Genomic DNA, 14,332 nt, shown 5'->3' on the forward strand with positions numbered 1-14,332 from the left:
AATTTATATAAATAAATAAATAAAATAAATATATGAAATAAATAAATTTTTTTGTTTGCTTTCGTTATTGAATATATACAGCGCCAATAATTGTTTTGCTTGTTTAATCATCACTTCGTATCACATTGCAATTATTGCGTTATCTTGATGATGTATAGTATACCAATGAAATATTTACCTCGATTAATACTAATGACAATAGACGTCATATATGTTACCTAAAATTATTTTAATTCTGCATGTCGATAAGGTGATTATTTATAGAAATAACACGAGTTGGTTAATAATCGAACGGTTTGCAAATATTTGATATTGATAAACGAAATCATACGTACAGAAAGTAATATTCGTATCGTTTATTTTCAATTAAAAGCTGACGAACCGTGTAGAAAAAACAAATTTATTTTAATGACATTTTTTCAACGGTAACCAATATTTTATTTAAATCTCCAATGAAAACCATATTTCTCAAAACGAAAGAAATCAAAATTAAAGTTGAATGAACTATTAAATACAAAGAAATCGATAAAGAAAAATAGCAAATCCGAGAAAGGAAATAGAAAAGGAAAACTTTCCAAGTTACAAAAGTTTTATCTGATTGAAATTTTTTAAAGGAAAGAAATTTAAAAATCGAGAATTTAATATGTAGAAGCTTTGTAGAGGTACGCCTACTAATTACCAATAATGCAACTAACAATTAATTATGGTCGACTAACAGAACCGAAAATAAGAAATAAAAAATAAAATAGGAAAAGAAAACCCAAATTACAAAAATTTTATCTAATTGAAATTTTTTAAACAAAAGAGATTTAGAAATCGAAAATTTAATATACAGAAGCTTTTTAGAGGTACATTTACTAATTAGCAGTAATGAAATTAACAATTAATTATGGTCGACTTGCAAAAAATTTCGTTAATATTATTTCCCAAGAATAAAAAAAAATTTTCAAAATAAAATTCCGATGATCAGAAAATTAATAACCCCCTCCCCCCCCCCCACCCCCAAAATTCCAGTTATTCATACTGGTTAGCATAATCGAAATTAAATTTCTGTCATCGATAATATACATAATACTTTAAATAGTCGATTTAAACATAAATGTTAATCATTCGCAATAATTATTATTCGGAATTATAATAATTACCGAAATAATTAAAAACAAATATTCCTTTATAATTTTTTTTTAAATTCCTGTGGTATTTAATTATACCTAATTGGTTATTATCCCTCATAAATAAAAATTATTTTTACTTCCTGATTTCTCCCAACAAAAATTTTATAGGTCACTATTATTTTAGACATTCAAATTCCCAGAATCAGAGTAATGCACGTTCGAGATCAGCTTGGTGGAACTTGGGCGACGGGCTTTTTTGCGAGCAGGATCATGCAATCGACTCGGATCGCCCTACAACTCGTCGTAGGAGTTCCAAAGACCAGGATAGTCCGTGAATTTCAATAACGCTTGAACGGCTGCGTTTTATGGCTGGGAAATTGCATTGTTATTCTCGCGAACGGCTCTTCCGCCATTTTCTGTCTGTTCAGGCGCGCGTGTGCATCCGATTCAGCTCCGTTGCAGATGCTTCTTCAAAGCGATTCAACGTCCTCGCTCTTGGCCCTGACACGGAAATTAATTTCGACCGTACAAAAACACCCCGCGAGCAGGTCCTGGCGTAATTATAACGTGTTCTCAGCGCGTCGTTGGACGACAAAGCTCGCGGAAATGGGACTGCGTGTTAAATCTGTTTAATCTAGTCTGATTGCGAGACGTATTCCGCCTTCTCTGGGTCCAATCTTGGGGGAAACGGAAATTTGAATCATGTTGCTTCTTATTTTTCGCGCGATATAATTTCGCGAATTTTTTAGCGAGTCTTTATTTTTCTCGCGATTTAATTTCCAGAATTTTCGGGTCACGTTGATCTTCATTTTTCGCGCGATATAATTTCGCGAATTCTTGGGTCTTGTAGATTTTTATTTTTCGCGCGATATAATTTCGCGAATTCTTGGGTCTTGTAGATTTTTATTTTTCGCGCGATATAATTTCGCGAGTTCTTGGGTCTTGTAGATTTTTATTTTTCGCGCGATATAATTTCGCGAATTTTTGGGTCTTGTAGATTTTTATTTTTCGCGCGATATAATTTCGCGAATTTATTTTGGAGACTTTTGGGACACGTTGATTTTTACTTCTTGCACGAGACAGTTATGCGAATTTGCTTTCCTTAAATGTGTATGTGGAATTTTAAATATCATGTCATATATATCTGTATATATCTATTTTCATATGTATTCTAACTTCTCTTGATCCAGTTAAGAGTACGTAGGATTTTATTTTTGGTGAAATTATTTTGCGAATATATTTTTTATAAATGTGTATTTCGATTTCTGACACAAGACTGTTTATTAAATTTATTTATTTTAAGTTAATAAGTATCCTGACTTAATAAATAAAATGAAAGTATACGTAGATTTGCTTTTTTATATTTATAAAAATAATAGATGTGAAAGAAAAAAGATGAGAAAAAAATTTTGTTTAAAATAAAGGAGTAATATTCTGTTCCACGTGTACAGGTAATTTTAAGAGAAAATTAGCAAATCTTCCTGGAGTTCGATTTTGTATTTCTATTTACCATCCCGCTTTCCCGAAATGCACCCATATTTACACGTCACTGGTACATTATTTAACAGAGAATTCTGTAAACTTTGCCAAACCATTTCATACTAACACTTTACTATATTTCATTATATTTTACTATATTTCATATATATATAATTTCGAACACATAATAAATTTCTAATTTCTAATAAAATCTCTCGTATCTTTTGAAGATTCTTACTGTCACTGAGAGATAACAGAACTTAATTACAAATTTTTGCCAAACAACTATGCTAATTGGATATAAAAATTGCTCCACATATGCACCAAGTGCGCAGCAGAATTTTATTAGCACGTCCAATAATTAAATTTACGTATCTAAATCCTATTTAGATTCTAATAGAATATTTTAGTTAATTCTTATGCACCACAAATAAAGTAAACAAAATAAATACATAAATAATTATAAATTATTCAATAACAATCTCCAAGTAATCACGAATTATCGTTATATTTATTATTATACTTAAAACAGAGTACTTAAATTCCACGAAACAATATGAAACGAAGAGGAAGAAGGAGAAAATAAACCGAAATAAACGTTTTCTCCCTATCTTTCCAGCTGTCTCGACGGAAACTCGGTTTTCATATGAAAGCAACAAGGGTTGCGAAACGGGGGATGCAACCGGCCGATCTTCGCACAGCATTTGCAGGCAACGAATAAGAGAGGGGAAACGGAGAAGAATTTCAACTAGGTTTACAGACTTACGTCCAGCAGATTCATCAAGGAAGCTCGTCTTCGTGGATCGGGTTCCGTCATGGCGGCTAAAACGGACTGAAGTGCCGACGAGGGTGAAACGGAAACCGTTCCTGTCAGCGCCGCGACTCTCGGCGTCGTGTCCAATAATGCCCTCCCCAGCGAGTACATCCACATCTGAAAACAACGAAATTCCACGTGAGGCTTACGTCGTGATGCTGTTCGAGAGATAACCGGTGAAAACATAGTATTATATCAGCATACCCCATCCACCCCCTCTTCCCTCATCCCTCTCCCAGCCTATTTATTTATTCATTTATTTATCTAGTTCACCCCCTGCACTGTACCCACTTAAAACCAAAAACTGTATAGTTTTCGTGCCTTTCTATGTTATTACAACTCAATTACAACTGACCTATGCCCAATCTCTCTGGTTTGTTCTTCCTACTTTCATACGTTACATGAACATAAACAATTCACACACACCTCGATTATTACACGCATACTCATTTATCACGATAACCTGAATTCATTAGATATTGGCATCCCATGCTTACTTGTCCCGCTCATCCCTTTCTTACAGACATCTCTCCTTTATTATACCAACACATATATATTCAAAATCTATGTTAACCATTACCACATTTTATTCCATAATTTTTCCTATTTCTTAAATTATATTCATAGAAGAATTCTAAATTTATATTTACAGTCAGCCATGAAAATATTCAACCAGGTATATCTCAAATTTTTACCAATCGAGTCTTTTATTTTTATTCGATGATCTTTCCTGTTTTTTAAATTATATTCATTGAAGAATTCTAAATTTATATTTACAGTCAGTCAGAAAAATATTCAAAAGGTATATCACAAATTTTTACCAATCGTATCTTCCATTTTTATGTTAGTGGTGGATGAAATATCAATAACAATAAAAACAATTCTTTATTTAATTACAAAAATGATCAAACACAAATATTAAGTATAAATTTAATTAATTTCTCGCAATCACATGCTCACACCTATTTTCACTATTACGACTGAATTATAACTGACCTATGCCTAATCTCTCTGGTTTGTTCTTTCTACTTTCATACGTTACATGAACATACACAATTCACATACACCTCGATCATTACACGCATACTCATTTATCACGATAACCTGGATCCATTATAAGATCAATATTAATAGGATTAATAACTTTTACAAAGTTAGGAATTTATGGTAAATATTTAATAATAATTATAATAATATTTAATAATACTTGTCCCACTCATCCCTTTCTTACAGACTTCGCTACTTTATTGTATCAGCACATATATATTCAAAATCTATGTTAACCATTACCACAGCATTTTAATATAAAATAATTCTTAGGTTTATATTATCCTATAGCGATAAGCGCGGTAAATTAAGTTTAATTTTAAATTGCGAGTGCTTCACGCTGGAGCCATCGATCTCAGAGTCTAAGTTTTCATTTGTAACCCTTTTATACATTTTGGTTCCTTTTTTAAATGTATGTTATTGTATCTAATTTCTGACGCATTAAATTTATGTTAAATTGGAGAAAAGGTATTATATCAGCTTCCCTGTTTCACAAGCTGGAATAAAACATGGCCACCGAATATTTCTGACAGGGTAAGTGAAACGTTGAATTATGGGAAGAGAATGAAACAGCCTAGTTTCAACGATAGTTTCCAAATTTTTCATCTTTTCCTTCCTTTCCCCATTTTTCTTCTCCCCTTTTCCTCCATTTTTCTTTTTCCTTTTCTCATTGCTTCTATCTTCCTTTTCATTTTCGTGAGCTACTATTACTATTCTCTTGCTTATTTTCATTCGCTTCGTTGCACGATTTGGAATTGGAATTGACACTCGAAGAATTGTGACTTGGAACCTGCTTTTCTTCCAAATTGTTGTCAATTGAACCAACAATCCAAATTGTTGTCTGTGAGTCAAATTGAAAATTACGACTCTAATTTTTTCTTTTTATTAAACGAATTAAAATAAAAGTTTTTAATTGCGATTTTAATTTTAATTTTAGAAGTTGATCTTTAAACAATGAACCTTGTAACATAATATATACATCGTTGGTTATCATTAACATCATTTGACGATATTAGCAAAGATTTGGAAATTTCGACAGTGAAGGAAGAAATTCGCTGTAAGGAAATAACTGCAAATCATTCTAAGAAATCACCTGCCAAAGTTTATACAGACAAGATGAAAAGATGTTCCCAAAAGGCACAACGTTGGGTGTTCTGCAGTCGAAATTCGTATTACCAGTCAGCTTTCGCTGAAAATCCGCTCGGGGAAGCGGAAGTTGCATACCAAGCTAAGTATTGAAAAGATCACGTGCAAGGAAGGTTGTTTTTGTAACGAGACGGGGCTCACGATGAGGAGATGGTTTCAGGGTTGACGGCTGCATCACAGATGGGGGATTAGAGTTGCGTACGAAGAGGAGAATGGGCCAGAATGAAACTGCTCGAGCAAGGCTGGCATCCTAAGAGACAGCTGTGTCGTCGAGCAGTATGTAATAGTTATTGGATGGTCAGGATAGTGATTATGAGCACTGACTATGGTAAAAAGTAGAAAACGGTATGTGTATGAAATTTTTGATCCAGACAGACAAACTGATTTCTTTATGAAAATTCTTTGGCTGATTTTTTTATTTGCAATTTTTTTTATCAAAAGAGTGGGCTTTATTTAAGACGTAGATATAAAATTTCAGTAATTTAAGTTATTTATTTCCAAGTGTAATTATGGAATTTTATAAAATATTTAATATTGATTACATCAAAAGCCAAAGAAAGAGGAGGAAAAATAAATTAATCAAGTGTAATATTGGAGAAAATTTTTTAAATTTCTTCTCCATTCATCTAAACAATCATAACATGTATACCATTAAAACTTCTATCTCTCATTCTTTCTCTAATAAATACAAAATCCCAAAAAACCAAAATGAAAGAGAGAAATAAATTAATGAAATGTAATATTCGTGAAAAATTTTTTAAATTTCTTCTTTCATCTGTCCAATTATAACAGGTATGCTATTAAAACTTCTATCTCTCTCTCACTCTTTCTCTAACAAATCTAAAGCCCAAAAAACCAAAATTAAAAAGAGAAATAAATTAATCAAATATAATATTCGAGAAAAATTTATTGACTTTTTCTTCTATCTGACCAATTCTAATAAATATGCCATTACAATTTTTCTCTCCCTCCCTCTCTCTCTTTCTCTCTATCTATCTGTCAATCTATCTATCTATCTCTCTTTCTGTAACAAATCCAAAGCCTAAAACCCAAAAAGTAAAATAAATTAATCAAGTGTAATATTGGAGAAAATTTTTTAAATACCCTCTTCTTTCATTTGACCAATTATAGCAAATATATAATTAAAACTTCTCCCTTTCTCTCTGCCTTCTTTCTCTCTCTCGAACAAATCCGAGGCCTGCCAAAAAGAGAAAAATAAATTAATCAAATTTAATATTCCAGAGAGAGTTTCATGTTTCACTAGTAGTGCGTAATTAACGCGGGCCTGGCCAATTTCACGTGCAATTTATTCGCGCAATTAACGAGTGGATCGTTAAATTTTTTCCTTCTTTCCTTCCATCGCCTAACGAAATACCGTCGCGTCTCTCGACACCTTTGTATCTCTTTCGTCCACCCCTGCACTCCGCCCCTGGATTCCGGCCCGCTGTTCCGGTACTCCTTCCCTTCCTGTCCGCCATCGGACAGAAGTCCGTTGTTTCAGCTAGCCGGTATTTATCTCGTGCAGATTAAAGGGAGAATAAACGGCGAGCACAATAAATAAACTTCGAGCGTTTCTACGTTCTCCAGCGTATACCGGGTGTCTTGTTAATCGTGGTGCAGGAAGAAAGGGCGGAAACATACATGGAGAATGTAAAACAAAATTGTTTCCTGCTACTCTTTGTTATGAGAGGAAACAATTCGAAGGTTTCATTCGCTTGTTTTTATTTTCTTTCATTTTCGGTCTGTTCTCGATTTTGGTTTATGGAATTCGAAACGCTTTTGGTTTAAATTTTTTAATTTCTCAATTCTACTTTTGTTTGAAGATTTGTCGTATTTTAAATTAATGCTAGGTGACTTTTGTGCACATATGGTGATTTAATTGAGAATTCTTTATTTATTATACGAGGTTTCCGAAATTTTTTACTTTAATTTTTATTATCTTAAAATTTCAAATTGATATATCGATTTTGATTTAGAGAATTCGAATTGCTTTTAGTTTTAATTATTGAATTTTTGAACTTTTGATTTGTTTGAACACTCTTATTTCAAATTAGTGTACAGTGAGTTTTGTATATGTGTGGTGAGTTAATTGAGAATTTTTTATTTATTATGTGATGTTTCCGAAATTTTGTATTCAATTTTTATTGCCTTCAAATTTCAAATTAATATGTAATGCAGATTGTGTACAGATACTGTTTATATACAATGTAGCTAAGATTTCTAATTACAATTTTTATCTCATATAAATTGTTGGAATAAGTAAATTGCAATTAAATATTGTACTTGTCCTCTAATTGCAAATGCACCCTAATCTTCAAGAAAAATTCAAGAGTTCATATGGGGTGGCTTTTTGAATAAAATCGATTGTATAAAATTCAAATTATTTTCCCTCGAGAATATTTATTATATTTGAATTACCTATTCGTGGAGAAAATCAAGATTTTTAAGATTTCACGCAAGTATTATAGAATATTTTTTATTTGATTTCGAACAGAGAATCGCATACTTTGTTATTACAGTGTAGTTATTGAGGTAGCATGAATGGTTGTTCGAAATCGCTCGAGCTTTTTGCGTAGGACGTCTCAACCATGATTGGTGATTGTTTACCGCGAATCTTTTGTGGTGCGATCAATGAAATGTATTCCAGATAGCCGTGTTTGTAAAAAGGTTTTACTGAAAATGGAACCACGTCGACAAACTAGATTAAAATGCTTCTCAAAAGGAAGAAAATCATTTCCTTATCGAGTGGATCTAATTATTAAATTAAATAATTGTAATAATTAAATATTCAGACAATTTTTATACTAATTGAATATATTATCTCTGTATAATACATTATTTTTAATCTTCTTCTTTTTATTCTATTCGAATCACCATTCATTTCTTCGACCGGAATAAAATATAGAATTTTGCAGAAAAATAATTCTTATTTATACAGAAGAAAATTTATAATTGAGTCGTTCACTGCACAAATTAATTAACTCCATAAAACAAAAAGTGGAGGAACGCAATGAAATAATGTATATTGTTTTTTAAAATTCCCTTTATAATTTAAATCAAAATAAATATCGTAGAATGCATAAATACAAATGTAACTTTCATCTAACGGTATATAAAATTTATAAGAAAAAATAGCCAAAAGGTAATCGTTAGTAATGTTACCATTTTTATGTTACTGGAAGAATTAATCGATTTGGCAAGTGAAAAAAGTAATAAATTTAAATTTTACTAAATTTTGCTTAAATTCTGATAAGACGGCACTAAAAAATTCACCGTTATCATTCGTGGCTTGCTAGTGCATTTGAGTTGCATTATTGCAACGATTTACATTAGAGTACGGAGTTAATCAAAGTGACCTGTGAAATAAATTATTTATTATTCAGTGGCCAAAAAATTTTTGTCGTTTAATAGTGTTGATCTTAATTATCAGGGAAGGTTATTATAAATATAAAAAGTTATGACTATACTAAGTGCTTTGACACTTAAATTTAAGATTTTCCAAAAAGTGGAGTTAATCGATTTGTGCAGTGAACGACTCATTTGTAGCTGACATGGTGTAAATGGAAAGTTCCGTGTCGTCGTGACAACAGGCTGAAAGTATTAAGAGGTATCAAAATGACGAGTATCTCAAATGACTAATTACTGGCAACAACGATCCATATGAATAATTAATGGCGGAGAAAACGTTCCGTTTGGTTTCGGCATTACTAGACCTACACATCAAAAGCGCAAAGAGACTCTGGAAATTTATTATGGCAAGCAAGCTTTATTAATTATATCGTACAGAAATTATGAAATTAATTCATTTATTAATTTCCATCATATCATAGTCACTCTTTAAATTAATTAAAAATTATCGAAATCTCGAAACAGTAAATCGTTCGTACCATGTTTAAATTCACGAGAGCTTGGATCGGACCAGATCGATATTGATTAAAATTAAAATTGATATTACTCGCATAGGATACAGCGAATAAGCGAGGAAAATGAACTCGTAAGCACCCTGTTTATTTCGCACGAAACGAGTCTCCGTGTTTTTTCGATAGCTGCTCTTTGAACGACACTTTAATTGCAATTTCGTCCTTTTTTGCCTTTCTTTCATGCATCACAAACACCGCGTTTAGCAATTTTGCGTCCCGATACGCTGGTTTACTGGCAAATGAAATTTTTTTCCAAACGGAACAAAAACTGGGAGAAATTAAAAAGCTAAATTGGGAAACACGTAGAAATGTTGGAGGGAAAAGAGTCATTGTCGAGTAGGAAATAATTGTCACGCGTTAGTCGCGACAGGTGTTCATAGACGATAAATTAATAAAAATTCGGTGGAAAGAAAGGATATTGTAAATATCGTTGAATTTGTCAGTAGCGTGCTTCACTTTTGCACGAATTTATTCGGTTCAACATTTAATTTCGAGAAATATTTATAGCAGGTTAAAACTTTATTCGACCGAACATCGGATAACATCCATGTTAATTAAATTCCAATTAAAAACTTCGAGTAGGTTCGGTACCTAGAGATAAAAGTTTTAAACGCGTTATCCTTTAATGTGTTTAATTATAGTGAAACGAGGAAAATTATATGATACAAAAATAAATAATAATAACATGATTATATTGCAAAAATATTATTTCTTACGATATTTAAGATAAAATGAATAAAATAATTCAATTTCGTTGTTATATTTTTTAACAAAATTATATAGTATAAAAATAAATTAACAAAATCTTTTTAAAAATAGAAAAGAAAAAATTTGTACATTCTTTAAGAAAATGAAAAAAGAAATATTCCTAAATTCTATAATTAAAAATAATATATCACAAAAATATATAACTTTTAAGATAATTATTCAGAAAATAAAAAATTACTCTACAATATTCATAGTAAAATGTATAAAATAATTCAATTTTATTATCATACTTTCTAATGAAATTAAATTAAAATCCTTTTAAAATAATTCCAATAAAATAATTATAATTATTATAATATTTTCTATCAAATCATGTATCAAAAGAATAAATAACATTGAGATAATTATACTAAAATTCATCTATAAGTATTACTATCTAAAATAATTACAATAAAAAGAATAAAATAATTCAATTCCACTAATATATTTTCCAACAAAATTACGTATTTATGACAAAAATAAACTAGCGAAATCTTTCTAAAAATAAGATACAGTACTGTGTCTAAATACTACGTGAACATTATCTACATTATATCTACCCCCTTGCTATAATTTTCTCAACTTACAACTCCATCAACACACTGTAACATACACATCAAGCACCCCTTATCCACCCCAAACAGACTAGCTACATTTCTTTCTTCTGTTTTCACCTTTCCTTAATTATAACTTATTTCACGTTAGCCATGTTGAGAGTTTTTACACTTTTTGTACTAGATGTTTGTAATTTTCCATTTAATTTATAGGCGCTTATTATTACACGAACTCTTCTCGTTTTACATATTCTTTTACCAGCATCCAAGACTATAAAAGTAAAACGGAGATAGCTGCGTGTCATCCCATATTTAATTTCATTAACCACTTGCCTCAAAATTCACACCGATTCCGTCCCGCGATACTATTCCCGCTTGCCATTTAATTCGATGAAACCCGCGAGGACCTCGAACCGCCTGCATCCCTCGACGACACCCCAAATTAAATATTTCACGCTCGCGCGCGAAACCACGAATGCGGGTGAGAGAAAAAAGGCAAACCGCTAATTTCCCGATAAACAATACATTCTTCGCGGATTTCCAGTGTTCAGGACAGTTTCAAACTCCCACTGTCAGTGAAATAGCATGAGTGTGATATCCATGATCGATAGTCTATAATTTAATTATATAGATAATTTTTACTGTATACAAGGACTTTATGGGAACATTCCTGAGAATGAATATTGAAAAAATACTCAACGAATATTAAGAAAGATATCAATTTTTATTATTTATTTCAGCAACAATAAAATTTTGTTCTTAGTCTTTCGAAATTTTAAATTAATTAATTTTTAATTTTTAATTTCGAAAGGTTAAGAACAAAATTAATTTTAAATTAATTAATTGCGTAATTAACGAGCCTAAAAATTAAAAGATATCAGGATTTTGACTAATGTAATATTTTTTTAAATATATTTATCCGTATTTTTTTGGAATCTGAACCAAAGTTAACACGTTAAGTGCCACGCTGATCCCCAGGGACTAAAAGGTGCTAACTTTTGGTGTTAAATTCTTCGCCATCTTTGGACCTAACGTTTGGGAATTCCTATTATAACAATTGGTACAGTATTGGTACTAACTACAGTATTGGGACTACAGTATTGGTACTGCAGGCCACGAGTGCCATAAATGGTACATACAGACACGTTTATTTATGCGCTGAAAATATGTTTTATGACAAATTTAATTCTGAGAAAAATATATTTCCACTAAAAGAATGAGGCATTATACAAAATGCAGTATAGAACAAAGCACATAAATTTGTTTAATTGTTATATATACAATAATTATTAATGGCACGTAATAGTTGACTTTATTAAAGCAAGAGATGGATAAAAATGGCTTATTCGGGCAATCACTGCAAAACGTCACTACTCTTCTAGTTCTTTTTACTAATCGAAAATTTTCCAACTAACTGACTTTTACAGTCGAACCGATCGCAGCTCCACGTGTACCATAAATGGAACACGGTGTGATAAATACTCTAAACAAGCTAATTACTTATGGATTGATGATGTAATGACATATTGTGTGATAATATATCAATTTTTAACCAAAATTACAAATGGCCTAGAGATCATGTCGGGCAAGAACAGCTGGTACGGAACGTGTTAACCTAACCTGCACGCGTACTCGGTGAATATTCGAAGTCGATTTTCTCGATAACGAAACTTCGAATGAAAAAATTTTATTCTTCATTTTCGATTTGTTTTTTCATGTAAAATGACTCCCTTCCAGTTGTTTTATCGTTGCTGATAGTATAATTCATAATATCAATTTCTGTTTGTCGAAAGAGTTTCCGAATTTTATATTTTCCTAAATCCGAAAATACCAATTTTCATGGTAATCATGTGTTTTCGTATTTTGGCGAGCTTTTTGGCGAAATTTCCTGCGCGTTTCATCGCGTCTCAATGAATCTTCGGTTCAATAATTAGTACAGTAGCGAGAAAAATCCGCACGGATCAGTTCCTTTTGCTAATTAACCCAGGGCGATAGCAAAGCAGTGCCTCATTAGCAACGCGTACCTTTTCCGAATCGGTGTCCGAGTATACGCGACCAGGTCGATACTCAGGTGGCAGGTATGCCCGAGCTGTTTCCAGTGGTGCGAGCTGCAGCAAGACTCTACCACGTGGTGTTAGCTCCAGGGTATGGGGAGTCACCACTGGACCGGCTCTCGAACCACCCACCACACCACCGTCTGCAACAGATATTTCATGGAAATTTATTTGACACAGTTCATTGGAAAAAAGAAATGAGAAATAAAGAATATAATAATTACATAAATAATTAAATAGAATATTACAATAGTAATATAATTACAGTAATAACAATTATTTAATAATTTATTTAATAATTATAGGAATAATATTAATATTAAACCTATTATATACAGTAATATAGTATTAATATTAAACCTATCATGACTGATCAAATGAACGACAGATTAAAAAATGACAGACGGAAAACTTTGAAGAAAATGAGATAAATTGATATTGAAAAATTGATAATACTTATGTTAAAGGAAAAATCACGAAAACAAATGACTAGAGAGATATCGTTGAATGCAGAATTTTTAGTTAAATATCTAGAAGCAACTGCTCTGACAAGTTTACTGTCAAGAAAATAGAAAAGTGAGAGTAAAAAATTAAATTTAAGATAGTAATTATTACAGATAAAATTGAAAATAAAAAATAAAATTAAGTAAAGACAGAGTAAAAATGTTTTAACAATGAGTTACAAAATAATCACATCAAGCATATGTGTAACTTTGCTATTTGATCTCAGTTTTGTGATTGACGATGGATATGTTGACTTTGTACTTGGTTCTGTATAATAATAACTAATAAAGAGAGAGCAAGTCCTTGCGGTCACCGAAGTAATTGAGACTTTGCAGGTTTGTAGATTTCGTTATGCAGTTCAAGAATATATATCATTATAGTCGCAACTACTCAATTGTTTTTGAGATATTTATGATTAAAGTTTTATCACATTTTTAACTACAGATTTATGTCAAATAATTTTCAAATGGAGTTGTGGACGGCGACATTCGAAAATTCTTATGCTGGATGTCCGGGGTTCGATTCCTGTCCATAGTTAGTAGTTTTTCTATCTATTTTTTATTTTGTATTCATTTTTCGCCTATGAAACCATTGCAAATAAACAACTGTAAATAAAATTTCTTAATAAAAAAATGTATTTTTTACGCTTTTTTATGCAAGTATACATTTATTACAAAATAATAAGAATATTATGCAAGAGAAACAGTTTTCTATAGCAATCTTATTTACTATAGAAAGAAAACGAAAATGTAAATAATCTTTAGACACAGGAAATGGCAGATGACAAATATGCAAAGGTACGCCTTTACAACGTAATTGTAAACACTCATAATCACAGAAATTAAATGATTTTTTAGTTTTTTTCCAAGTGAACAGGAGAGTGCATAGGAAGTGAGAAAAAATTGCAAACAAACGCCGGAAGCATAGATGTATCCATGCACGTGTGCCTGCA

The 14,332-nt window shown here is 31.4% G+C and overlaps 1 protein-coding gene across 1 annotated transcript in view; it reads right to left on the reverse strand.

The window, feature by feature from the left end:
• The window catches only part of LOC108553627 (uncharacterized), a 60,236-nt gene extending 47,331 nt beyond the window's left edge, over positions 1-12,905 (reverse strand). Inside the window, exons 1-2 of the mRNA XM_017908616.1 lie at positions 12,847-12,905; positions 3,361-3,525 (exon numbers count right to left, since the gene is read on the reverse strand). Of these exons, the coding sequence (XP_017764105.1) occupies positions 3,361-3,525 (165 nt within the window). The 5' untranslated portion in view covers positions 12,847-12,905. The remainder of the gene's footprint in view (positions 1-3,360; positions 3,526-12,846) is intronic.
• Between the last annotated feature and the right edge of the window lie 1,427 nt (positions 12,906-14,332).

This window comes from Eufriesea mexicana, unplaced genomic scaffold (assembly GCF_001483705.2).
Source record: "Eufriesea mexicana isolate 0111107269 unplaced genomic scaffold, ASM148370v2 scaffold11454, whole genome shotgun sequence".
NCBI lineage: Eukaryota > Metazoa > Arthropoda > Insecta > Hymenoptera > Apidae > Eufriesea > Eufriesea mexicana.